The sequence below is a fragment of the Poecile atricapillus genome, chromosome 17 (assembly GCF_030490865.1).
Source record: "Poecile atricapillus isolate bPoeAtr1 chromosome 17, bPoeAtr1.hap1, whole genome shotgun sequence".
Classification (NCBI taxonomy): domain Eukaryota; kingdom Metazoa; phylum Chordata; class Aves; order Passeriformes; family Paridae; genus Poecile; species Poecile atricapillus.
Genome location: NC_081265.1, coordinates 8341192 through 8368526, shown reverse-complemented (window position 1 = coordinate 8368526; position 27335 = coordinate 8341192). Strand labels below are relative to the sequence as shown.

Genomic DNA, 27335 nt, shown 5'->3' with positions numbered 1-27335 from the left:
TCACTGACAAAGGATTGTCCCTTAAAAACAGAACCTTACTGCATACCCATAAATTCTCATACATATTCAGACATTCTTCTTAAATTTTTTGATCATCTTTTGTTTAGTTTTTACCTTGCCCCCTTCTCAATAGATCATTCTTCTTGGCATCACTGGGTTTTATATCCTTTGATAAGGATGCAGTAAATCCTTCCCTTGGAGGTCTTGGAGGACAAGATAATCTAAGAATGCAATGGGGGGTCTCTGACTATCTTTTCAGTCTCTGGGTTATATAAACAAAAAGTAGTTTGTGCTTTAATATCATGTTATAGCTAACATATATATGTATTATACCACCATTTCTAAATTTCATCAATAACAGAAATAAAAGAAACTATATAGTACAACAAAATTTTTAACCTTATACATATAACATTCATTATAAGATTTGTGAAAAGCCAATAATAAAATATGCATTTATAACAAGGGACAAGAGCTCTGAGAGCAAGGCTGAGGCTGCAGTGAGCCAAATGGGCTGTCAGTCTTCCCAAGAGCTGCCAGAGGGAAAGGGAAGGAAGGTCCAGATTGTGTGAGGATGCTGTCTGAGGCTCTTCCTGCATCTGCTGCTTCCTGGAGGAAGGAACTGGGTCTCTGCCAGGGTTTGAGTCATCTCCTTATCTCAGCTGTGGTGGTGCTGCTCTGGGCTGCACTCTGCCTGTGGGTGATCTCCAGTGAGATGGAGACCCCTGGAATCCTGTCCCAGCAGGAATCATTGGATTCTGATCAGCCATGGCTGCCCTGGGGAGGAAGGCAGAGAGCAGCAAGGAGGAGAAGGCACTGCCTGCAGTGTGGAGGCACTGATGGGATAACTGGCAAGGGGGAGTCTGTCCTTAGACACTGGTAAGGCTACAAATAAATCTGTCCTTTCCTTCCCTGCTTTCCAACCAGACCTTCCCCTCCTAGGTCCTGTCTTCCTTTGGTTTCTGTGGCACTGCAGGAGCACAGGGAGGGCTGGAGGGATGTCCCTAAAGGGCCCTGCTCCTTGTGTGACAGCTCTGAGTTTTCTCTTTGCTGCTGGATCATGATGAGCTGGGCTGTGGGGACAGGTCTGGCATCACTGGTGACTCAGCATCCCACTGAGTCACAGCATTAATACTCCAGAGTGAATTAGCACATGGGTAGGAGTGTGTGCACAGGCCAGGAGAAAGTTATTAATTAATACTCCAGAGTGAATTAGCACATGGGTAGGAGTGTGTGCACAGGCCAGGAGAACGTTATTAATTAATACTCCAGAGTGAATTAGCACATGGGTAGGAGTGTGTGCACGGGCCAGGAGAAAGTTATTAATTAATACTCCAGAGTGAATTAGCACATGGGTAGGAGTGTGTGCACAGGCCAGGAGAAAGTTATTCATTAATACTCCAGAGTGAATTAGCACATGGGTAGGAGTGTGTGCACAGGCCAGGAGAACGTTATTCAGCAGTGATATTGTAAAGGAAGTGCTGTCATTAGCAGTCATTAGCATTAAACATCATTTTCACATTTGGGGAACTACTGAAGTATTTCTGTAGGCCTGAAGGAAAAGTCTGCTGGAGAATAAAAATACAAAATTAATTGCAAGGCATTTGAGTCTTCTACCACGAAGTACAGCAATCCTGATCTGTGATTGTAATGATTATGAGTGCAAGTTATTAAAATAGTTTTAATGTAAAAATAAATTGCATTTATCATGGAGAGAACACTACACTTTGCTGGAGAAGATAAAAATGTCCGTGTTCAATATACATCAACTGCAATTCTTGAAACATTTTTGAGGACCACTCAAGATTTAGGGTGCTTGAAATGCTGCTCCTCTATTACAAATATTTCTACAAAGGCTTGTGCAGCTGTGAGTTGGTGTGTGTGAAATCCTTTGGTGGTTTTGTGCCCCTGTGACTCACGTTTGAGTCATCAACCTGAGCACCTGCTTGAGTTTTGAGGAGAGATCAGATGCATTCTTGCCTTTTACAGAAAGCCTGGTGGCCTGATGAAGTGAGGTCATCAGTGAGAAAGTGCACGATTCTGAGAGGATGTGTTATCCTTGTTATCCTTTTGGGTTCATTTTTCTATCCTTAGAGCATGTCACCCTATTTTTCCAGCTGAATGTCCTTCTTATTAAATTTATCTCCTTTAAAGTGTTTGCTTTGTGTTCCTGCCCCTCACAGGGGTGTTGCATTGTGCCATTTGTGCTTTTGCTAATTTCCTGACCCATCCTTAATCTCTCTTTTTCCTCAGCCTCTGAATTTAGGGTTAAACAAGTCTTTCAGATACTACATGGTTAAGAAAATGAGTTGGTCTCCCGAGATTCAGCTGTTCTTGTAAAGCCACAGCTTTGCTCCAGAGGACACATTCTGCTGATAAATAACTGCCTGTGGCACCCCAGGGATGGGCTGAGCAGGTCTCAGCTGCTGTCACCTCCTCACTGGCTGTGATTTTGATCTGTGGGGCTCTGGGACAACTGACACCTGTTTTTAGGTCCCTCACTTTATTTGTGTCCATGCTGGTGTTGACTGAGCTGGGCCATGGCTCGTTCTGTGGGTACAGCCATGGAGAGCTTGGGGACAGCTTTGGGCTCTGGCAGGATGTGTGACCATGGAGAGCTTGGGGACAGGTTTGGGCTCTGGCAGGATGTGTGACCATGGAGAGCTTGGGGACAGCTTTGGGCTCTGGCAGGATGTGTGACCATGGAGAGCTTGGGGACAGGTTTGGGCTCTGGCAGGATGTGTGACCATGGAGAGCTTGGGGACAGGTTTGGGCTGTGGCAGGATGTGTGACCATGGAGAGCTTGGGGACAGGTTTGGGCTCTGGCAGGATGTGTGACCATGGAGAGCTTGGGGACAGGTTTGGGCTCTGGCAGGATGTGTGACCATGGAGAGCTTGGGGACAGGTTTGGGCTCTGGCAGGATGTGTGACCATGGAGAGCTTGGGGACAGGTTTGGGCTCTGGCAGGATGTGTGACCATGGAGAGCTTGGGGACAGGTTTGGGCTCTGGCAGGATGTGTGACCATGGAGAGCTTGGGGACAGGTTTGGGCTCTGGCAGGATGTGTGACCATGGAGAGCTGATCTCGTTGGGAAGCACCAAACAGGGGGAATTCTCCTGGAAGAGCCTCTGCCCTGTCATTGGACATGGTTGAACAAAAACCTACCAGAAAATGGGAGCAGGTTCTGGGAAGTGAAGTTATTGTTCTGCCTACATTGTTTGTGTTTGCTATTGTCACGACCTTTATCCTGTTTGTTTACTGGGGACTGAAGTCATGATTCTTCTGTTTTCATGCTTTTGAAAGTGATCTGATAGACAGTATTTTTTCCTTTGGCGTAATAATCACCTCATTTCTTGCAGATTTGCAGATTAATACTTACAAAGTCATAATGTGAGGAAGTGATTTTGTTCACTACTGACTAATGTGCTGAATAATTTTTATATTTTTCCTTTTACATGAGTCAGTACAGACATGATGATGCTCTGCTATAAAGAATTGCAAATGCAGGTGGTTCCCCTGTATTTCAGGGTAATTGTATGATTAATATTAGAAAGATTTGGGTTGGAAATGAGAGCAATGAGGGATTTGTCATTACAAACAAGCTGTGGGTCTGCTGGTAAATAAAATTAACACTGAGAGATAAAAGAAACAATGGGATGGATTCCGCTGATTGATGAATGGAAAAAAGATATTTGCCTTTACAAACAAACTGTAGGTTTGCTGATAAATGAAACTGGATATTGAAAGATGAAAGAGACAATGGGGAAACACCATAAATTCCATCAGAATTAAAAATGAAGGGGGAGGGTGATACATTAGAGGGGAATCTCAGGTATCAGGCACTCTGGGAAGTCTGTGCCTCTCAAGTGCCTCAGCCAGTGGGGAAAGAGAGAGGGACATGGCCGGGAAATTGGGATAAAAAGGAGGCTGCATCCTCCAAAAACTGGAGAGACCCCAAGGGAATGGCCCATGGCCTCTCCCTTTATTAGAATAAAATTATAGGACTCCTCTGTCTCCTTTTTGGACACGAACCTCTGGTGTTTGTGGATTCATTTTCCTGACAGAAGGGACATTACAGCCCATCCTGTTCCACCCCCCTGCCATAAGCAGGAACACCTTCCACTACCCCAGGTTGCTGCAAGCCCTGTCCAGCCTGGCCTTGGGCTCTGCCAGGGATCCAGGGGCAGCCACAGCTTCTGGGCTCACTTCCTCAGAGAAGCATTGTCCTGGTCATCCCCATGGTCCTTGGCAGGTCCCTCCTGGTGGCATTTACCTTGTCCTGCCTTGGCACAGGAAAGAACAAACTCTTCACTGCCCTTCTCGTGTGCTGTGCCCAGCAGAGCAGCTGTTTGCAGGCATGAGAGCTGCCCCCTTGGCCAGTTCTTTGGGAATTCTCTGTGACTTGGAAGTGCTGTGTTTGGGAATCAGCAGAGTGGATTTTTCCTCTCTTTCCTGGCTCAGAGCAGTTAAAAGATGAGAACTCTAAATCTGATTCTGCCATGACATTCTTTAGTGACCTAGGGCAAAAATGTTATTTCCACTCATCTGATGGCAGCCAGCAGGAGCTGGGGCTTGAGCTGCCCATGGGGAGGACACCTCTGGAGGGAGGAGTTTCTTGAGGTTGGGGGGTCTTTGTGCTGAGCTGACAAATGCTGATGGGATGTCTTTAGTGCACTGAGGCTGTGCTGCTCCTCCAGGAGCCGAGCAGTGTGCTTGGTCTGTGTGTGAGGTCTCCAGGGACCTCACTGAAGGGTTTAACACACACTCCTCTCATAACGAGCTCAGGAGCTGCATCTGGCAACAGACACATTGTCCTGGACTGTGCTGATGAAAGGGACCTGCAATAAATGCTGGGGGAGGCTGCTAAGGCCAAGAAACCTCTCTGAATCCCCCAGCCAGGATCCTTCCAGTTGATCTCAGCTCCTGCAGACTGGAGATGCTCCCCAGGAGCTCTGCTGTCCCAGCTGCCAGCAGCACTGCCACAGAAATGAGCGGCATCTTCCCTGGCTGAGGCTGACAGCTCGATGGAAACAAGAATTCCTTTTATGTTACATCCCTGCTCGGGTGTGGGTGTTCTACCTGTGACTGCCAAAGTGTTGAGGGGAGCAGGGGAAGTGAGGGAAATGGAAATGACTGAAGCTTTCAAAGCCCACAGCAGTACATATTAAATCCCATTCAGCTCTGCTGGGAAGTGTTTATGTGGAAAGCCTTTAGAAAGCACAAGAAAGCAACAAAACATTTGCACAAACACAAACTGTTTTCTTCCCAGCAATAATCTAATCGTCAAAAAGGGAACTTTCAGCTCTGTGACTCCTCAGGCTTGGGAAGAGCAGATAAAGCCAAGGCTGGTTAGAACAGCAGGACTCATGTTTCCTCCAACAGCCACTTCTAATTTCACCTCCTGTTTTCCCTGGAAAGCAAGGAGAGTCTTGTCTCTTTTGGACATAATAGGTTTGAGGGATGCCAAACCATTTTCATTTTTCAGTTTTCTATCATGTTTAAATGTGGAAGCAGCGCTGTTGCATGGTGGGAGATGCTTCACCATCACACCTGGTGACTGAAACACGTGGGACTGGATGTCCTTTGGCAAAATTTTTGGCTGAGTTGTTGGACCAGGAGAGAGCTGTGGAGCTGGAGGGGTATTTGGTTTTGGTCTGTAGAGCACAAACTGTCATGGGCTGTGCTTTCAAAGGTGTTGATGTGCTCGTGGATGTGTTCCTCCTGAACCAAAAGCCAGCAGTTTAAAGACAATCCCTCAAAGCTCTCTCAGAGGAAGGCTCCCTGTGCTATGGGGCCATGGAAGTGGTTCTGGGGTTTTCTCTCTGGTTGAAGTTGCAGCCTCTCTCACACACCTGGCCTGTCCTGCTGGCATCTCTGCAGGTCACTGGCAATAACAGGCACAAGACAAACTCTGAAGGAGCTGGAGGGCTCTGGCCTGTCCTTTGCAGGGTGTCTGAGGTGGAGGTGAGCCCCATGAGCCAGATACCCCCATTGCCCTTCTCGAGAGCAGAGCCCGTGGTGTTGGAGTCTGAGACACAGAGTGAGTGCCCTTGTCTCTGATACCTGGCTCTGACATCCAAGAAAACACTGAATTCCATATAACACAATAAAAACCACTGTTAAAGTTAAATAGAAAACCTAAAAGTGTGAGTGTGTAGATTAGAGAGTTTTTTTAAGTCACTGGGTGAAAAAGTTAAAGTTTAGAGTTTAAACTAGTTTAGAGAGCAGAAGACAAGATGGATGATTTAGGGTCTTGTCTCTTTTCCTTCTTTCTTCTTCATCCTCTTCTTCTAGAGGTTTTTGGGTAGAAGGAAGTGATTGGATAGAGAATGCCACAGTGCAGCACACAGGTGATGGGTCATCAGGTCACTAAGAAAAATAATTTATGTGTCTATTGTTAATTGGGTAAGAATAAGTATAAAGATAAAAGAGCTGTGTATTTCAGGACCATTTTGTGCCTTTTGAGCCAATTCAAGCCAAGCCATGGTGGGTTGAACTTGAGCAGAAAGGCAGTGAGGACTGCCAAGTCTTTTGCTTATATATTAATAAACAGGAGAAACAAGAAGCTAACCAGCCTTTGGAGTATCCTTCCTGAAACAGAACTGAGATAAGGGAGACTCCCTGTGAGGGAGAGAATCCCAAGGGAAAACAGCCATGAAGAAACCAAAATCCCCAGCAACACATGGAGGTACAAAGGTGATGGTTCTGGTGATCAGCAGAGGTGGCAATTCCTCCCTGGAGCCCATTGATTTGGGACCATGCTCCTATTTTCAAATTGCTGTTTCCTGTGGAAATATTCCCCGTGCCTCCCACGCTGCCAAAGGAGCGATTGTATCACGTGAACCTCTGCTGTGGAGTGAGGAAATGTTCCAGTTCCCCCTGATCTTCTCACACTCACTGCACAAAGTGGGAGAGCAGCTTTAGCTGGGTGAGTGCTCGGTGTTAGCCCCTCACAGCAATGTTAGACACCTGCTGCAGAAGATGTTTAAACTAACATAAATGACTCTGCAAGAAACCTGACACAGCCAACCCACTGAGGTTTAGCTGTATCAACACCAGGATAAAAAGGAAAGTTAAACAACAACAAAGGATGTATCTGAAATTCCTTCATAGATGGGTTGTGGCCCAGTTAGCTGGAGCTTTGTGGAAAATGAGTTGTGCAGCAGAAAGCCATGGGATGAAGTCTTGTGGTTTTAGGATCAAGTTGCAGGAAGTCTTTAAGCAGATGAAGCTGCTTTGGTGGTGCTTTTCCAGGGAGGAGGTGTTCTCCAGCCTCCATCAGAGTCTCTCTCCCTTCTTCATGCTGAGTTACTGGCCTTTTGGTTTTTTAGTCGCCTTTTCTCCTCTCACTATCCTGTACACACAGGGGTGAAAGCATGGCTGGGCTTTATTCAGCTGCTCTCAGCTCGTCCTGAGAAACATGAAAAAGATTCATTGCACCATGAGGAGCCTGGAGACCACAAACTATTTGATGAGTAGTTAAAAAACTCAAACTGTGAAACAAAACTTCAATTTTCCCTTTTTTTTCCCTTCTTTTTAGTGAGACAGCCTATGCCTGTAAGAAGGAGAACTTCTGGCCCTTCCAAAATTCATGGCTTTTCAAAATCTGTATTTTCATGAGTGGTGGATATTTTTATACAGGATGTGTGTGAATATTTCACCTTGACTCCTCAGCAGCTGCTGGTGGCCACTTGCCCTGCATTCCTCTGCTTCACCCAGCTGCAGTCTCCTCTCTGAGTGTTTCACACTCCAGGCAAGGGGAGCAGCCATCCCTAGTACAGGAACTCTCAGGAGTTTAACATCTCTAATGTGCTATATCACTCAACATGCTGCCCAGGTTTTTAATTACATCATGGTGATTAGCAGTCCAGAAAATCACTTGAAATCAATTAAATAATGTGCACCTAACTGAAGACTGCTGCAAGCTCTGGGGGACTGCTTCAGAGCAGTCACTGTTGATTGGGTTTTAAACAGGCTCTCTGCTCCTACCCGTAAATTATTTACCTACTCCATTATTTTCCAACCCCAAACAGTAATTGTTTTTTATGGGATTAGTAAAGCTGCTATCATTAGTGGTAGCAGTAAAATTTTCTCCTGTATGTACCCCCTGCCCATGTCTAGGTTGAGACCCTAAAGTGAGCTGTGGCTTTTCTGACCCCTGAATCACTGCCTGTGATTTTAATGCTCTCATGCAGAGGTACCAGAGGTTCTGCTGCCCAACCTCTCCCAGAGTAAATCAGCTCTACAGCCCAGTCTGGCTTTGGAATGGAGAAGCAGTTGATGATGCACTTGAGGTCATCACTATAAAATATCCAAACCTCTCCAGGAGCAGGCAATGGGATTGAGAAGGGCTGAGAGCAAAAGGTACTTTTCTCCTCCAATTTTTTTTTCAATATGTAAATAGCTCTGCATGAAAGAAAGTCCCTGCAGGGGCAGCTGTCCCTGACCAAGGGGGCTGAGAGCAGCTGTGATGCCCAAGGGGAATCTTTCCTCCCACCCTGCAGCTCCCCATGAACTGGGTTAGCTGCTCCTGCAGCCTTGGGAACCCCCAACTCAGAGCAGCCAGAAAACCCTCCTGGTCACCTCCCTGTGCAGAACCATCTGGAGCCGTGGCTTGTCCCAGGGCCTGGATTTATTCTGCCACACATTGGTGTCCTGACCCGTTTGCTGTCCAGCTATTCCACTCTTGAGGTAAGAACAAGGTCCCTCCAGCCAGGCCACGTCCCCATCCCTGCACACCAGCACTGGCTGCAGCTCTGAGGTGCCTTCATGGCCAGCCTGGGCTCCACCAGAGCTTTGGAGGCTCCACCAGAGCTTTGGAGGCTCCACCAGAGCTTTAGAGGCTCCCCCACAGCTTTGGAGGCTCCCCCACAGCTTTGGAGGCTCCACCAGCCCCTGCACTGAGGGGTTAGAGGGCAGCTTCAGGGGTCCTAGGGGGGCTTGGAGACAGACAGAGTGCCTCCATCACCAAGAATGCCTCAGGAGCAGACAGGAGGGATCCTGAGAAGGCTCTGGGACATAACCAGAAACTCTGGGGGGTTGCTGAGGGGAATAAAGTGTTTTTGTAGAGTCCAGTGTTGCATGACACCCAGCCAGGGACATTTCTGCAGGGGGGCCAGGGGTGCACTGAAAGCCTCAGGAGGTGCCCATGTGTGATCAACAGGAAGAGTTTCTTTATGGAAACCCGTGTCAGGCTTTGGACAGGAGTCCCTGGAGGCACTCAGGAAACAACTGGCTGCGGCACTCAGTGCTCTGGTTTAATCAACAAGGTGGTGATTGGCCAAAGGTTGGACTTGATAATCTTTGGGATCTTTTCCAAACTTAATGATTCTGTGATTTGGTGATCTAGAGTGATCTGAAGACACCTACTGGGCAGATGGAGGAGTCCTGTGGTTGGACTGTGCCTGAGGGACCTCTCCTGACCCAGGAAAGGGCTTCTTTGTACCATGAGGGTAAGGAAAGGCTCTAAGGGTTCAAGAAGGCTGACAGAGGGGTCTGGGGCCAGTTTCCCCTCCAGTACCCCACACCTTTTGATGTGCTCTAGAGACCCCAGTTTGTCCCAGTCCCCACAGCACCTGCACCAGCTGTGGCTGCTCAGCTGGGCTGGAGCAGAGGACAACAGCTCCCAGCATGATGGGGACCATGGCCCTTAGAGTTTTATCCTGGTGGCTGCCACCTTCCCTTGTCCCTCCTACAGAGACTGGGCTCTGCAGGGTCCTGAAGGAAGGGGATGTCCTGAAGGCATGAGAGACTGTCTGAACACGGGCTCTGGGATGCACTGCAGGGCACCAGGGATGTCCCATGGGGACATGAGGGTAAAATGGGGTCTGGAGGCACCCTGAGAGCACCCAGGTGCCCAGGGCTATGCCAGGCCTGTGCCCTGGGAGACACCCTTCCCTTCCCTGCCTGGGTGGTGGGTCACTGGGACCCGTTGCTGGGGACAGGTCCCATGTCAACAAGCACTGGGATCCATTGCTAGAGGCAGCTGCTGTGTCACAGAGGGGCCCTTTGTGACACCCCAGTGCAGCACATGGGGTCAGCATGGCTGCTGCCCACAGTGGATGGTGACAGGCAGGAGCCTGGAACTGACAAGCAGCCCCCGAGTGCAGCCCATGTCTTGCCCCACCATCCCTGGCAGCCCTGTGGGGCTGAAGTGTTTTGCTAAAGCTTCCCACGACACCACCCCAACACCCACCCCAGGATCCCCCATATTGGCTATCCCACAGAATGGAGAAGAGACCCCCTGCCACCCCCAGGGAGGCCTGGGAGGAGGACAGCTCTTCCCAGGGGAGCAACTCTTCACAGCTCTTCTCTGTCTACGACACAACCACGATGCAGCCACTGCAGCTTGGTGAGCGAGGGGCCCCGTGGGGCTGGGCAGGGCTGGGCCCCACCAGCACACCCTGCACCGTGCCAGGATCATGTTTTCCTGGAGGGTGACAACAGCGGTCCTGGGGGACAGGCAGGATGTCACCTGGAATGCCAGGGCAGCTGGAATCACAGAATCATTCCAGCCCCAGCACAGCCTCTCCCAAGAAAAAGCCAGAGCAGAGGGGCTCAGGGCATGGGCAGTGAGAAGCAGTGGGACTCTGGACCTTTCCTGCCCACATCCCAGCACGTTCCTCAGCCCAGGGCACTGGGGCCTTCCTGGCTCCAGCAGAGCAGCTCCTCTGCCCGTCACCTCCAGGCATGAGCTGCTCAGGACAAAGGCTGTGCCAGGGCTGTGGGCACGGGGCTGGCTGGAGGACAGGTCTCCTGGGCTCTCTCCCGTGCCCAGAGCCTCTGCAGCCCTCCCCACTCTTCCCCTCCGGCAGATGCCAGCTGGTTGCCGATATACGAAGAATCAGAGGAAGCTGTGGATTTCATCGTGGCTTTTGTCAGCAACCTTGACAAGGTAGCTGTGGCCAGCGGGGCATTGGCTGTGCTGGCTTTTGCTGGCAGGGGCTTTGCCAGGCTGTGGAGGGGTGCTGGCTGGGCAGAGCTGCCTTTCTCACAGGGCACTGCACCCTCTGTGCTGCAGACCCTGTGTCCATCCTCCCACACTCCCTGTTTGTGTGTCTGTCCCCTGGCTGCCAGGACATTCACAAGTTCACATTTCTGAAGAGCACCTACGTCCTGTGCAAAACTGCCTTGAAACGTGGCTTGACTCAGGGCCTGGATTTATTCTGCCAAGCATGTGAAGTGGTGGAGAATATCAAGGTGAGGGGAAGGGCACATCCCATCTGGTGATGTGGGGATGGGCACAAGCACCCTTGGCACTGGCACCTGTCTGGACAGTGATTGGGTGGGTCAGGAACTGAAGGCACTGGTTTTGTTCTGCAGGACCTCCTGGAAAAGGAGCCAAGGGACCGTCTGTCCTCACAGATCCGGTATCTTGCCATGATCACCATCGATGAGTTATGGTGGGCCCCCTGCCCCAGAGCTCTGACACCACCTGCACAAGGCCTTGGGGGCTGCTCCCAGCACCTGTGTCCAACTGCCCCTCCTCTGTCCTTGCAGCTTGGTGGAGAATGTGCTGGAGGGCAAAACCAAAAGCCTCCTCTCTGCGTGTTTCTCGAGTGTCTTATTGCTCCCCTCGGAAAGGGAAATGCCACACCAGAGCGCTTCCCTCTTCACCAAGGTCAGTGCTGCCTGAGCTCCAGGAGCCTCCAGCCCCTCTGGGCTGCTCCCTGGTCTCCCTGTGCTGCCCCATGAGCAGAGATCTGAGGCAGGCTGAGGTCCTGGTGTTGCTCTCCCAGCCTCATGGCTCTGTCCCCTTCCCATGGGCCTGGCTGCTGTGTCTGCCCTGGGCAGTTCAGGTGTCCTCCTCAGGCACTGAGAGTTCAGATCAGTCTCCTGGGTGTGGGGGAAGGACAGCAGAATGGCAGGCACTGCTGTCTGTTGTGTTTGCAGACCCTGAAAGCCATGGACACAATGCTGAGGACGGTGGTGCTCAGCTTTCCTGCCTCCAGTGTCTGCAAGGAGCTGCAGGACATCTTCGAGGTGCGGCACAAGCAGAGTGGGGGTCCCAGGGCTGTTCCTCACCCTGGAGGGGAGGAGATGCCCAGTCTGGTGCTGAGCAGGCAGAGCATGGTGTGGGGAGGGTGTTCAGCTCCCGAGAGGAAGCAGGGGCTGGCACCAGGCTCCTCTGAAGCACAGTGACTGCAGAGGGTGGCACCTGCCTGGTCACAAGGATTTCCTGGGACCTTTGTTCAGCCCTGTGAGGACCCCAGGGACAGGCACCCCACTGCAGGCTCTGTGTGAGGTCAGAGGAAGCCGTGAGGGATGGTAGAAGTCTGGCCCAGGAGCAGAGCTGTGTTTGCTCCTGGTGCTCACCAGTGGCTTCTCTTGTCCCAGATGCTGCTGGACTTCACCAGATCCGAGAGAGAAGTTGTGCGGGAGAGGGCTGTGGGGAGGATTGGTGTCCTGACCAGTTTGCTGTCTGGCTATTCCACTCTGAAGGTAAGGATCAGGCACCCCCCAGCCAGGCCAGGCCCCCCTCCCAGCCCCTCTCCATTCCAGGGCTTCTGCTGAGCTGGTTCCTCCAAGAGATTGGGCCACAGAGCCCTGCAAAGCCCAGATCCACTGGGAATCCTGCCCTGGGTACAGGTGTTTGGCACCAGATTCCTTCCCTTAGCCCTTCTTCTCGTGCCTCCCTCAACCAGGCCTCTGTCAGCTTTGGAAGAGACAGTTTTGGACCTGTCTGCCCTGAAGACATCTCAGTCCCACTCATGGGAAGGCTGGTGGGACGTCTCATTCTTTTCCGATATTCCGAGGAACAAATAAGTTATACAGCTTTCCACGCTCTTTTTTCCCTTGCTGAATTCCTCTGTAAGTAAAAAAGCAAGAGCAGCTGTGGCTTTCATCCCTGTGTACACAGAGCTCTCTTGACAGATCTGCTTCCTGACTTCCTTTGCCTCTCCTGGCGGCTTCCCCTAGCATCCCAGCTGTCACTTCACTGCAGAAGCTGAGTGCTCACCTCAAGCCCAGGATTTGTTACTGTTCTCCTTCCCCCACTTCCTTTCAGGACCTTGAACCCTGCTGGTTTGTGTCCCCCACAGCCAAAGGTCCAATTGACTCCCAGGTCCCAAAGCTGAGTCTTCCCTGTTTGAGAAGAGCAGATCCACCATCCTGGCTGGTGCCTCTTGCCTATAGCAAGAAGCTGTTCCTGACACCCTCCAGAAATCTTGACTGACTCTGTCCTGCTGTCTTGCAAGCAGATCTCAGGGTGGTTTGATGACCCTGCTGGCAAAGCAGCTCTGTCTTACTGACTCTTCTGTGTTTGCTCTGCTGTTTAGACAAGTCAAGGCCAAGGGATGGGCCAGACCAATTTGCTTGGGAAGCTGTGACCACCTCCTCACTGTGTTACCTGAGCATCAGAGACTGTACCCAGGTAATGATCCCCCTCCTTGCTGGGACTCTTGTCTGTGGCATCAGTAGGGCACTTGTGTGAGCAAAGGGACCAGAATCAGTGGGGCTGGTGGGGCCTCACTGCCCTGGCAAGAAAGTTCCTGCCATCCCTGAGCAGGGACATGGGCTACAGTCTGGTGTCCTGGCAGCATCACCAGCACCAGCAGGAGCTCCAGTCCTCCTGGCACCCAGCAAACCCCTAGCTCTCTGTAGGGCCAGCCATGAGCCCTTCTCCCCAGTGTGGAGGGCCCTCTCTCCTCACCCTCTCCCAGCAGGGACTGCAGGCACTGCTGCCAGCTTTCCTGTGGGGTCTGCTGCCAGCACTGCCAGGAACCTCTGTCCAGCCAAGCAGCACCATCAGGGCACTCAGTGGCACATGTCTTCCTTCCCTCCTTCCCTCCTTCCCTCCATCCCGCCTTCCCTCCTTCCCTCCTTCCCTCCTTCCCTCCTTCCCTCCTTCCCTCCTTCCCTCCTTCCCTCCATCCCGCCTTCCCTCCTTCCCTCCTTCCCTCCTTCCCTCCTTCCCTCCTTCCCTCCATCCCGCCTTCCCTCCTTCCCTCCATCCCGCCTTCCCTCCTTCCCGCCTTCCCTCCTTCCCTCCTTCCCTCCTTCCCTCCTTCCCTCCTTTCCTCCCTCCTGTAGGCCTTTGGGAAATACCTCCACTCTAGAGAGAGGACAGATGTCGTCCTGGAGGCCATTCAGGCCATGAGAGATGCCAGCATCCCTGAGAAGCAGGTGCCCAGCAGCATGCTGGATGTGGCCATGGAAGACCCAAAATTCTGGCTGACAGATGTAAGTGCCCTGAGGCTGGATTGCCCAGATCTTCAGTCCTGTCAGGCCTTGTTCCTCCCTCCACCCTTTCCTCACAAATCCAGGTGACTTGAGCACCTGAAGCCATCCGAAGGTGGCAGAGAGGAATGGGAAGGGCAGCTGAGGACATGGCTGCACTCCAGTGGCAGTGCCATTCTCAGCTGTAAACTCTCCAGGTGCCCAAGATAGTGAGCTGCATTCTTGAAAACCTGCTGTGCATCACCACAGAGTCAGGCTGTAGGAAAGTGGAGTCACTGTTTCTCCTGATGACCAACGAGAACCGCTCGGCAGTGGTCATCAGCCTGTGTGAGATGGCTCTGCAAGGAGACAGGTACTGGCCCTGACAATCTGAAGGGCTTGCTCCATATGGGGAGAGGGACCCTGAGACTCTGTGGCTGCCAGATCCAGGGAATGCTGCAGGACATCCCATGGAGCCAGGCTCTCCATCCCACAAACCCTTCCAGCTCTGGTGCATTGGCTGGGCCTGCAGCTGCCAAAGCCAGCCAAGGCAGTCCAGAGCCAGCTCGGTGCTCGCAGCCCTGCAGAGAACTCCTGCTCAGCTCTGTCCTACCTCCTGCAGGGCCCCTGGGGACCCCCAGCACGGGCTCTGCTCTGTGGGGCTGCTCTTGGACACGGCGCTGTGGCTGAGGCAGCCCCCTGGCTTCCAGCGCTGTGCAGGAGCTGTGTGACACTCTATCCTCCATGCCTGAGATTTTGGACAAGGTCCTCACCGAGTTTGCTACCTTGCTCCGGAACCACTGGTGCAGCTCCTCCAGAGAAAGCACCTGGAACTCTCACAGGGCTGTGAGTTACCAGAAAAGGCCCCGATCCCTTTCCGTGAGCCCTCTGCCAGCACCTCATGGCTGTGTTTGTTCCTCCAGCCATCCTCGGGGCACAGTCACTTGGAGAAGCTGGGTAACAAGCCCAGCATCTGGAGCGATGAGGGCCATCCCGATGTGAAGACGGCCTTCCTGATGCTGGAGATCCTCACTGGGCTGTCAGAGAGAGCTGAGATGGTGAGCAGGGTGGCATTGGGGCAGCCACGCTGGCAGCCAGGGCCTGGGCCAGAGTGCAAGGTGATGGCTTGGCCTGGGCTGGCAGTCAGGATGTCAGGATGGGGTGACTGCTCCAAAAACCCTCCCTGCAGCGGTGGGGCCTGGGGTGGCTGCCCTGCGAGGTCTCCAGACATAGTCTTTACAGAAAATGGAAACCCTCTTCTTCATAAAGGCAAAAAAAATCGAAGCCTTTCTGCCAAGCATGATGAAGATACTGGAAGCTGGCAGTAAAGATGAGAAGCTGAAGATCATTGTGGTCTTCCACAATCTCCTGCGTCAGCTGAAAAAGTCAAAGGCCAGCTCCATCACTGTGGCACTGGTGGGGAAGATCATACCCCTCTTTGACTCGGTGAGCCCCAAGCCCTGCCCTGCAAGCCGTGCTCGGAGCAGGCTCAGCACTCCTGGAATGGATTCTGGGCTTTGCAGCCCAAAGCTGTTTGTGCCCGCTCTGGGATTGACCCCGGAGCATCGCCCTCACCGCGGCCACGGGCAGGGAGCCGCTGTTTCCAAAGCTCATCTTTCTTCCTTCCTAGCATGAGTGTGGCCGGCTGCGAGAGCTCTCCCTCTGGCTCCTCAGAGACCTGCTGAGGTCTGTGGTGAGAAGGGATGAGAAGAAGATGGGGAGGGAGATGCAGAATGCACTGATCCCGCTCCTCTTCCGCTTGAACGACCATCTCCCCAGCGTGGCCAAGGTGTGGATTTGAAGGCTGAGCACTGCTGTGGGGGGCACTGACACCTCCCAGGCACTGGGGCAAGGGCTGCTCGCCTCGGGCAGGGCTCCCCCAGCGCAGCCCCGGGGAAGGGTCCCTGTGGAACCAGCACGAGCAGGGATGGACAAGGTGGCTTGGCCATTTTCAACACTCGTCCTGCCCGCTCCAGCAGGGCTTGACAGCAGCCCAGGACACTGAGGCAGCACCTGAGGCCTGAACATGTGTACTCCAGAAGCCCAGAGGCTTCTCAGCTTCCCCACAAGTGTTGGGGGCCATGGCTTCAAGCCTCAGTCAGTCCCAGAGACTCCAAGACATTTGGGCTAGGACAAGTCACAGCTTCCTAAGGGTGGGATCACTGCAGGAATAAAGCCAAGAGGTCTCTTTCCCCAGGCCCTGGTGCCACCTCTGAGCTAATGCTGTTCTGCAGGCTGCCAGGGAAGCCCTTTTTGCTGCTGCAGAGCTTCTCAAATGGAAGCAGCTCAAGCACCTGCTGCAGAGAGAGCGGATGTGGGAGCTTGGAGAATGCTTGGTAAGGACAAGCCACAGGGCCCAGGCTGGGTGAGGGCTGTCCCTGCCCTGTGGCTGTCCCCATGAGAGCCAGGGGATCAGAGGCTGCCCCAAGTGCTGCTTGCAGGGCAGGGCAGGGCTTGGAGGACCTTGTTCGTGTCTTCAAGAACAGAGTCCTGGGGGCTCCTCTCCAGGCCCCTCTCCCCTTGCTGGATCAGGGCTCAGCAATGAGGGCTGCTGGCAGGGGGGACTGCTCCAGCCAGCTGGGGGGGCTCCGTGGCAAGCCTGGAGACATTCCTCCTGTGCTCCCTGCAGTTGATGAGGAGGGGGAGCAGGGTTGAAGAGTACATGAAGCAGAGCCTGCCCTACCTGCAGGACCCTCAGTCCTCCGTGCGCCTGGCGGCCGTCAGGTTCATCAGTGAGTCACAGCCCCAGGTCCCTTTTGGGCCAGCCTGGCCACGTCCTGCCCTGCTCTGGCATCAACCCTGTGCCTACCCCAACCACCCCGTGCAGAGCCTCAGCCTCCCTCTGCCCCCTGCCACAAGCTGGGCTTGCTGGCCACCTCGCTCAGTCCCAGTGCCCGAGGCTGCTGGTGGCCCCTGGGTCAGCCCTGAGGGCCGGGGTGACCGTGCTGGGAGCAGGGAGTGATGGAGCTCTGTGCCCAGGGATCGCCACGAGGCACGTGAGGAACCAGGACCTGGAGACTCAGTCTCATATCCTCACTGGTGAGTGCTCGGTGGGGAGCCCGGAGGGGCTCTGCAGACACGCGGCTTCATCTTGGCTCTGTTTCTTTCTCTCTCAGCCCTTCAGCCCCTGGAGAAAGACAGGGATATCTCAGTCAGTTCCCTGGCAGTCCACACGGGCCTGATCCTGAGAGCTCCGAGGGTGCAGCGAAGATCATCGGTGATTCTACAAACGCTGTGCTGCTGGTGCCGGTGAGCTCAGCAGGGCTGCAGCTTTCTCTGGATTAATAAAGGTGGAAAAAACACTTCCAAGCCCATGGTATCCTTCAGATGTGTGGTGCCCTGAGTGTGCTGAGCAGACTGTGTCCTCCTTAGCCTGTCCCACAGGCAGTGGGATGCTTCCTCCTCACATCCCTGCCATCCCAAAATGCCCCACTTGGCCCCAAATTACAGGCACAGGGCCCCAGATATTGTGCAGAGGGCTTCAAATTGCATCCCTGGTACCCCCAAATGTTCCCATGGACCTTGAATTTTATCTGCAGAGCCCCACAGTGTTCTTGATGGACTCCAAATTCCATTCCATGTATTCCAAAATGCCCCCCTGAGTTCTGGAGTGCAGCTGTGGGACCCCAGATTGTCTCTGGCAGCCCCACCAGGTACGGGATCGTGAGGGGATGCTCAGCCCAGAGCTCACCTCAGTGGGTCCCAGAGCTCCCAGGGGAGTGCCAGGGACTTGAAGCTGGAAATGAGTGAAGCACTCTGTTTGAAATGTGCCATCTCTTTGTTTTCCACCAAAACAAACCTCCACACACTGTGGGGAAAGCCTCCAGCTCTCATCCCAAACAATGAGGAGGTGATGCCATCCCCAGGCGCTGGCAACAGCAGCAGAGGGTTTGAGGAGCGAGGAGTGGGCACCTGGGGAGGAACCAGCGGGCCCCTGCCCTGGTTTTGGTTAGAGGGGCAGAACATGGGCAGGCTGCAGGGTTTGGGGTCTCTTCACCAGTGCTGCTCTTACCAAGAACCTCTGAAATCCTCGGGATAAAGACTCCCTCTAACACTGAGTGTTAGAGAGTAAGGTGTTGCTTTACTTTTGGCCAGCAGGGGTGGCTGACAAATTCTGGCCACCACAGATGCCAGTACAGAACTTTTCCACTTATTTATACATTTTTTTAGCAAATAAATTAATGTTTGTTGGTTCCAAGCCACATCATTCACCTAATTAATTAGTATTCTATCCTTTACTGATTATTGATTTCTCACTCTTTGTGCTACTTTGCAACCCATTTTTTCATCCTTTTCTCCTCTTTTTCTTGGATGGGGAGTCTCCAGCTCTCCAGGCTTCATCTCCTCTGTACCTTCTTGTTGATTGTTTTCCCTTGCTGTGCCTCAGCTGTCCTGGAAGTAGCAGAGTTGTCATGCTTTGCTGCTCAATATTCAATCTGACTTTAGCTCATACCCTTCCAGTGATATTTTAAGTGATCTCAACTCTCTCATTCGTAGCACTCAGGTGAGGGGCAGCTGCTCAGGGGACCCCTGTGCTCCCGGCTGCTCAGCTCAGGGGTCCCTGGCAGGTCCCCAGCCCCAGGGCTGTGCTGTGTCCCCAGTGTCCCTCTCCTGCAGAGCAGGATGGCCATCAAGTGGCTGCTGCTGGGACTGGCACAGGAGCTTTTTATCCCAGGCTGCTCCAGGAGAGCGGGCAAAATCCCAGTTCTGTTCTGCAGGGAGAGGCAGGAGTGCCAGGGCAGCAAAGGGCTGCTCCTATCCCAATCACCGGGCCAAACTCCAGCCAGTAGCTGAGCATTCATCTGGTTTTTCCTCTCCTGTGCTGCTTCAGGAGTAAAGCAAAGGGAGAACAATCCCTGCCCTGAGCATTTGCCTGCTCTGGAGATCAGCTGTGCTGGAGTTGAGCTGCTAGGGACTCAGCTCAAATAATTGACTCATACATGCATATAGAAAAAAAACAAAAAACAAATATTTGCTGGATATTATTAGTTTCTTTCAGTGCTCTGTCCCATGTTGTTCTGTTGGGATCTGTGCCTTGGCATTGTTTGGGCAGTGGCCTAATCAGTGAACCTTGTCTGTTTGCCTGCATTTCTCCTCCGTTTGCCTGCAATTTTTAATTTTAATGACACTTTAAAGTTAAGCCTTGTTCACCATGCTCTGCAACAAGAACAGAATGTCTTGTGTAATGCTCTTATCCTGGACGGGTTTATTCTCCTGAATATTTTCACCAGAACAATTTAATTATATTTTTTTCTATTTTTTTTTAAGCATTGCTGTTTTTTCAGGCCAACCACAAGCAGAACAGGAAGAAATCTTCAAGAAGAGCCTTCCTAAGGCAATCATGGCTCCAAGAGCAGCCCACAAACACATCTGAGAGTGGCTTTGGAGCAGATGCTGGGCTGCCACATGGAGCAGGCTGATGGCTGATGCCTTCCCAGGGAAGGAATGTGCTTTGAGTACGCTGTTTACACATGGTAGTAACATTACCTACAAACCTCGCTTCCATCTTCAAGCCAAGGATCTCCTCCAGGAGAAGAGAATTCTTATGCCACAGGTCGAAAAGGTGTGAGAGGAATGAGGGATTTGTCTTTACAAACAAGCTGTGGGTCTGCTGATAAATAAAATTAGCACCGAGAGATAAAAGAAACAATGGGGAGGATTCCGCTGATTGATGAATGGAAGAAAGATATTTGCCTTTACAAACAAACTGTAGGTTTGCTGATAAATGAAACTGGATATTGAAAGATGAAAGAAACAATGGGGAAGCACCATAAATTCCATAAGAATTAAAAATGAAGAGGGAGGGTGATACATTAGAGGGGAATCTCAGGTATCAGGCACTCTGGGAAGTCTGTGCCTCTCAAGTGCCTCAGACAGTGGGGAAAGAGAGAGGGACATGGCCGGGAAATTGGGATAAAAAGGAGGCTGCATCCTCCAAAAACTGGAGAGACCCCAGGGGAATGGCCCATGGCCTCTCTGTTTATTTAAATAAAGTTACAGCACTCCTCTGTCTCCTTTTTGGACATGAACCTCTGGTGTTTGTGGATTCATTTTCCTGACAGGTGCAAGGTACAAAGCCACTGGACAAGATGCTGGCTGGAATTTGGATTGTATGGACACAGGGAAGCTGCAGCTCAGGCTCCTCAGAGCCTGGTGTAACGCTCTGGACTGTGAAACATCTCAGTGAGTGCAGCAGGGGAATGCAAGGCTGTTGGGGAGAGGGGAAAGGCTGCAAACCAGCAGCTGGAGGAAGGAAATCCACTTGTGGCACAATTTGGGGAACACAGCTTCTCTCTGTTCCCTCCTGGCCAAGGAGGGAGAGCCCAGGCTGGGGCTGTGTCTGTCTGTGCATTGGAGGCTGAAGTGGCACAGAAGCATTGCAGGGACAAGGATGAGGCTGGGAGGTGGGAGATGAGCTCAGGGAGAAGCCTTCAGGTGGGTCTGTAGCAGATAGCTGCCACTGAGGAGACACTGGGTATTAATCCAATTAATACCTCAAATTAGTGTGTGCATTTACTGGAAATGCAGCACAGCAGGAGTGCAGGGGCAGTGCATGATTCGAGGCAGAAGAAACCTTAATGGACAACTTCTGTGGTTTCTTTTGTATTGACACTTCTTATCTGCTGAGAATTTATCCTCTCTCCCTGAGGAAATGTGTGGCTCCCTCAGGGACCAGCATCTCTGGCTCTGGTGGGATTGGTTCCTCATTTGAGGTTCAGAGGATATTGTCTCTTTCTACTGCTTTTGGTTTGTTTTAAGTTAGTTGTAATGATTTCAGGGTTCCTAAATACAGAAAAAAAAGCCTGACCAAAGTTTACATTAAAACAAAACCCTCTGTTATGTCAAAAACATTGTGAAGGGCACTTACACCTTGGGAAGGAAGACAAAAGCTTTGCCTGTTCTTTCTCTAAAACAATCAACTTACAGACTCTCTCTGGGAATGTCAGGCATTGTACAGACACCCTAGGCTCTTGAGGAAAGTTGTTTTTTATGAATTATGTTATTTTACTCTGCAGTAAACAGACATTTGTCTATTTAGTTTTGTTCCAGAAAAGAAGAAATTAATGAGAAAATAGAAACAATGTGGGTCCTGTTTTTCTCTGCTAGATGGACGTACCTGCTTTGCTTATCCTTTTCCTGTTGTCACCTCATGAAATCACGCAGCAAGGCAAATCTGACAGGGGTCTCACACTTGGTGAGTAAATTATCCCTGTGGTTGGCTGGGGGTGAGGGTACCCAAAAGCTGCAGACAGCCACAGGCGCTCTGCTGGTCCTGAGGAAGTTCTGCTCCACACTGGTGCTAATGAAACCTTTTGGTGCTAATCTGGCCTCAGCATTGTTTCCTGCCAGGATGGGGAACACAGAGCCACAGGTTCTGAAGGCATTGTAAGGCTGCAGATGGTTCTAATTCCCACAGATTTTTCAATAGGTGGGTTTATTCTCTTGCCAGCCCCTGGGAATATTCATGTCCTGACTCTCTGCCCAAGGCTGAGTGAACAATAAATGATCTCTGAGAGGTGGCAGAGCACCAGGAACACAGGGAAGTGTGATTGCTGGTCACAGCCCCAAGCTCAGCCTCTCCCTGTGTGACAGTGACACATGGGCTCACACCCTGCCAGGACCCCTCTGGGGCTCTGGCACACTCAGGGAGGCTTTGAGCTGCTGAAGTTTTCTTGCTCTGCTGGAATTACTGCTGGAATTCAGGGGCAGAGATGCCCAGATTGGGGATTGCTTTTAGAAGACAACCTCTCAGACTTAAAAAGCTTCAGTGCATGAGCTGTTAGGGTTCTTAATGAGTTTTTCTCTTAGAGCAGGAGCTTGTGCTTGGTTATAAACATAATTTTAAAATAATAAACAAAATACAGGAAGTAGAAGTTTTTGAAGGGTATATAAGTTCTGCAGCAGGATGTTAATTGTAGATTATTTTGGACTCTCTGAGAATAAACATCCACTGTAGAGCTTTTGTCTGCCCAGAGGTCAGCAATAGAAGGAAATGGAAGTTTAAGAAGTGTGAGCTAAATGGCTGGAGGCTGAGGAGGCAAATTGAATACCCTAAACATATATGAGAGAAATCTGAAACTCAACTCTGGATGGACAGCAGCGACTTCTCCCTCAGCTGTCCTGGGAGCTTCATCCTGCACAATCAACCTCTTCCCTTCATTCCTCTTCTTGTCCATGGGCTCAGACTCTGGAAGGTCACTGGGAGCAGATCCTGCCCTGGAGCTTTGACTCCAGTTTCTCCTCCTGGGGCTTCAGTCGTTGAGGGGTCAAAGCTCCAGGCTTTTTACAGGAAATCAGATTAATTCCCTAACATAACAGAACAAAAGAGAGGCGTCTCCTGGAAATTCAGGGAGCTGTGTTCTCATGTGCAGTTTTAGAGATCTTACCACATCACGTCTTCCCACTATTTTATGATGATATTTTCTCTCTGCTTTTACTATTTGAACATTATTGGCATCAACAAACTGTGTTGATGCTGAATTTATGTCATCTATATCTATCTATCTATCTATCTATCTATCTATCTATCTATCTATCTATCTATCTATCTCTATCTATTTATCTGTCTATCTAATCTATCTATCTCATCTGTTCCATGGATTTGTTATTTCATTGCTTGAACAACAATCAGCTTCCTCAGCAGGGACCAGAGCTCTCCCAGGTGAAGCTATGTCCCTGAAAACAGGCATTGAACATTTTGGAGCTGATGGGGCTTTTTGGCTGCTTGATTTTCATTTTTTTTTCCTCCTCCAGCCCTACAATAAATATGGAAATATTTCAGCCAGAGAAAACAATGATATTTCTCTGTTGCAATGGCCAGTTTGAGCTGTTGCAGAACAGTTCTGTGGCCATCTACAGTCACATGTAATATGCAAGTAGGTGGTGGCTGAGACTGAGTGCTTTTCCTCCTGGGAGCTTTAATTCTTTGCAACTGTGCTCCAGTTTGTGGTGCTCACCTCTGGACTGGTTCTCAGCAATTGTGAAGGGATGATTTCCTGATCACCTGAAGGCACTGCTTGGTGCCACTGTCCATCCCTCCAGGTCTGCATGAGCTTGGTTACCTCTGCAAAGGGCAGTAGGTCACAGACTGGTGAGAAAATGTGGTATTATTCCTATTATTCCTGTGTGGAGTAGGGGAGTGTTTAGCATAGAAAAGGATGAGAATGTCTTGTTATTAAGTGATTTCCTAGATCTTTCCTTCCTTGGAGCACCTGTGTAAAAGCAGATGTTTGGGAATGTCTGCAGCAAGTCAGAGCTGTGCAAATGGAAGGGATGGTGTAAAGAAAACCTGAGGAGAACTGAGTGTGATATAAAACTGATATAAAAAGTCATAACCTTTCTGGGAATTAATCTAAAGGAATTGTGGGGTGTGAGGTCCTGATGTGGCTCCCGACTGAATGTCTCTTGCCAGTGTTTTTATGCAGTTTTGTGTTACAAGTTTCAATGATTTGAATTTGTACCAGCATTGTGTTGAAATAAATGCACATCATGAATTCATATGATTTGGATGTTTCACAAGTGTTTTTAATTATTCAGTTATGTTTATGTGTGCTTATGGATGGAGAATTAAACACAGTGCCTCTTGGTTAACCCTGTTCTGTTCCATCCATAATCCTTTAAGAACTCAGAGCTGTTTGGGTTCAGTGCCTGCTGCCTCACCTGTTTCACCCATTTTCCCTCATGCTCTTTTGAGCAGAAAAAGGAACCAAGTTAAAACTCCAGGCCCATTTATACTTGTGTTTATTTCAGAGGCAAAGAACATCTTGACTTGACACTTGTGGAGGGCAAAGCAGCTGTGCTGGGCTGGATCCCAACATCCCCTCTTGAAGGATGAGCAGTGACTTGTTAGTAGCTGGTATTCCCTTGGGATGGACCTGCTGAGCAGGAAAGTGCTGGAGATGCCTGAGCTGGAGTTCACATCAGAACCAAAGTGTTGAAGAGCCCTGGTTGCTGCACCTTTCTCCCATGGATCTGTCTAATCCCAAATGTACTGAGAATTTCTGGGCTGGCACCTGGTCCCACAGCAAAGGGCCCTTCTCTCAATTGTTTTAAGCACAGAGCACAGTGATGGCTTTTGTGAACCCCACTTTCCTGTCCTGCAAGGACAGGGGAGGTGACATTCCTTGTTTCTCAGGGTCATTTGCGTCTTCATGGCCATCTCTTGAACATTTGTTGTCTCCTGTGCCCTTGCCCCTGCAGCCCATATTGCCTCATTGCCCATTTCCTGCATTCGTGTGTTTTTCACTCATAGATGTAGATGTAGATGTAGATATGCTGTGGCTTTAGTTCTAATCTGTGTTTCCTTCCTAATACTTTCTTTCTGTTTCACTTTGACCAAAGAGGAAATTGCCTCAAGCTGTACCAGGGGATGTTTACTTTGGACATCTGGAAGAAATTAATCACTGAAAGAATTGTCAGGCTTTGGGAGGTGGTGAAGTCCCATCTCTGGAGGTGTCCAAGGAATTCAGTGCTCTGGACAAGGTGGGCATTGAGCACAGGTTGGACTCGATGATCCAGCTGAAATGATTCCGGGATTCCATGATAATTTCAGGTAGTACTGAGCTACTTTTGGCACATGTGCCATCATCCTGATGATGGTGACTTAAGAGTTGACTGTGAGTTCACTGCTGTGGTGGTCAGACACTGAGCTGATTGACCACTCTTCCTCAATTCAGTTCCCTTAAGGCAGAACTCCCTTCCTGCTTATGGCTTCACATCTGGAAAATGAATTTACTGTCATGCTAATGGAAGGAAATGGAAGGAAAAACCCCAATAAAGACTTCCCCAAATGTCAGTCAATGCAAAAGCAGCACAAGACTGCTGCATTTCTATGTCTGTTTCTAAAGGGTAATGAAAATGTAAAAGGCTTCATTTGTCCCCCAGTTTAGTTTGCACAGTCCCTGCTGGATAAGGAGTCTTGAGGAATAATGAAGCTGTGAGTTGCCAGGGTTGTACTGCCTGAAGTCATGTTTCTCTCTGAAACAGATCTTTTCTGTGTTGCACAACTGACAGGGCTTCAACTGCAACATGTTAGCAGTAATGAGGAATATCTGTGGAACATCAGTAAATGAGTATTCTGCAGGACTGGTCAGTAGGCTGCCAGCATCTGGCTGTGCCTCATGGAATCAAAACACCTCTAGAGAATACTGAAATCAGTGTTGGAGTCAGTGTTGTCTGGTGTGAGTCCTCAGAGAGCACCAGTTACATCAAGTGGAGCTGGAAAATTTAATGCAACTGTGCCCTAGGCCTTGACTCTTAGTCAGACTTTGGTATGAAAAAGTCAGTTGAGAACAACTTGAATTTGTCTGGATAAATAGCTTCAAGTCATCTTTGTGCTGGGTGGGAAGGAGAAGTTATGCTCAGATAATGAACCCCTTGGTTGCAAACCAAGAAAACCCACTGATGTTTCAGAAATGGTGTTGCCATCTGCAAGATCCTTTGTAGCTTTGGCTTCTGAGCTGATGCTGGGAGGTCTGTACTGCTGGGACTGGGACTGAATGTCAGGGACAACAGGATTAAAACTCTCTATGGGGTCTTCAGCTGGTTTTCCTGGTTTGCTGTTTGAGCAGCACTCCCTCCCCTCAGCGAGCAATCTGCTCCCTAGATTTTACCAGATGTGTCTGGGAAAGATGTCTCCCACCATGTTTGTTGCCTTTTGGATTTTATTCTCTGGGCAACACCTGGATTTAAATTCCTCAGAAGGTGTATGAGCTGCCCTGAGACACCAAGGAACGTGTCAGGCAGGTCAGTGTCTTTTGTGTTTTCATTTGTGCTCTTTGCTTTAGGGCAATAACACAACTGTTTGTGTCTGCATAAGCAGACATACCCTGCAATTCCTTTGGTTCCATTTTGAGACAGGAATGCTCAGATCCATAGGATCTGCATCCTATAGATGGAGACAGGAATGTGAACAAGTTGGCTTCTAGAAAGAAGGTGACTGAGGAGGCAGGGAAGTGCCTGTCAGGCACGCTGACCTAGGAGCAAGTTGGAGCACTTAGTGCTCCTGGTGGCAGTTTTCCCTCTGAATCCAAAGGTGCTGTTGCTTTAGCAGAGGATAAACTGGAACAGAGGATGGGCAGGATGCTCCAGATCACACTGAATGACCTCCTGGGCACTGGGATGTGCCATTGGCTGATCTTGGTTTTTAGGCTTGCAGGCCTTTTGGGTGCTGCAGACTCTAAAAATGAACATACAACCATAAGCAAATATACAAATTTTCCAGGCTGCCAAGCCTTCACTGTCTAAAAAATGGTCCCAAGGGAAGTTGTAGCTGATTATTTCCGGTGTCTGGACTGGTGGAAGGAAATAAGATTGAAATATGTGGCCTGGGCTGGTGTTCCCAAGTCTGGAGCACAGCAGAGCTGTTGCTGCCGTTCCTCTTTTGAGTTGTTCTTTGTCTGAAGAAAGACAGACGGGGAAAGCTTGAAAGCTTAAAGCTGATTTTGCCCTTCTTGAGCATTTCCTCTTGCAAATGGAAGATCCCATCCTGCTGCTGCAGGCGGCACAGTGTTTGCTTGGCCTCTGGGATGTGCAGAAAAGCAGTGATTTTCACCTGGCAGAAGGGGAATGAATCCCTTTGTGCTGGGGTTGAAAGGATTGCAGCACCATTTTCTCATACCTGTGAAACTGGTGAGATCCAGACTCCCACAGAAACCAGGTGATGGGGTTCTAAAAACTAAATCTGGAGTTGGGGTATCAGTCATTCGGAGCTGCCCCATCCTGTCTCATATTGTAGAGGCTCTGCTTTGGGAACTGAAATGATTTGCTCATTGCTCTTTCTCCCACAAACAGCTGCTTGTGACTCACTTCAAGCTGGAAGTGCTTTCAATTATGGTCCGAAATGTGCAGCCCCAGCTTTCCCAGAGATTGAAAAATTACCTCTAGGCTATTTTCATGTGAGACATCACCACATTAGCAGTTTTTATGAGCTGGGGCAGGTTGTGGCAGCAATATACATGTATTTGGATAATTTCTGCGTTATTGGCTGGAGTTCAGCTTTGTTGTTGCAGAATGTATCACATCCAGTCATGGGACAGTGGTAAAGCAAAGAGACTTTGCTTTAAAAGCAAAACTTTGATTTAAAACTTTATTTTTAAATAAACACGTGCTCTGCACTAAACCTTGTCTAAGTAGTTCAGAATACAACAAATAGATGAAAGAGGATGAGGCTGGTTGCA

At 50.2% G+C, this 27335-nt stretch overlaps 1 protein-coding gene across 11 annotated transcripts; it reads left to right on the top strand.

Moving 5' to 3' along the window:
• Positions 1-683: 683 nt before the first annotated feature.
• On the top strand, positions 684-24938 carry LOC131585947 (uncharacterized). 11 transcript variants are annotated; one of them, XM_058852619.1, is made up of 25 exons: positions 684-879; positions 10227-10351; positions 10815-10894; positions 11077-11199; positions 11323-11402; positions 11500-11620; positions 11893-11982; positions 12337-12441; positions 12645-12810; positions 13278-13372; positions 14032-14181; positions 14376-14530; positions 14868-15003; positions 15081-15215; positions 15427-15603; positions 15788-15946; positions 16392-16493; positions 16787-16889; positions 17137-17196; positions 17274-17406; positions 19426-19613; positions 20220-20340; positions 21265-21352; positions 23908-24293; positions 24499-24938. In XM_058852619.1, exons 2-21 carry the CDS (start codon positions 10228-10230, stop codon positions 19529-19531), a joined length of 2400 nt encoding a protein of 799 aa, XP_058708602.1. In that variant the 5' UTR covers positions 684-879; position 10227; the 3' UTR covers positions 19532-19613; positions 20220-20340; positions 21265-21352; positions 23908-24293; positions 24499-24938. The 11 variants fall into 11 exon arrangements, with proteins under 11 accessions (XP_058708602.1, XP_058708601.1, XP_058708604.1 ...); XM_058852618.1 differs by having other exon boundaries at positions 19426-19631; XM_058852621.1 differs by having other exon boundaries at positions 19443-20340.
• Positions 24939-27335: the final 2397 nt, after the last annotated feature.

Bases quoted from the DNA above. Each gene is read 5' to 3' on its own strand.
- LOC131585947 (XM_058852619.1), top strand. From the start codon at position 10,228: ATGGAGAAGAGACCCCCTGCCACCCCCAGGGAGGCCTGGGAGGAGGAC. The intron at 11,621-11,892 runs GTCAGTGCTGCC...TTGTGTTTGCAG, and splicing joins GCGCTTCCCTCTTCACCAAG to ACCCTGAAAGCCATGGACAC. The intron at 12,811-13,277 runs GTAAGTAAAAAA...TCTGCTGTTTAG, and splicing joins TTCCCTTGCTGAATTCCTCT to ACAAGTCAAGGCCAAGGGAT.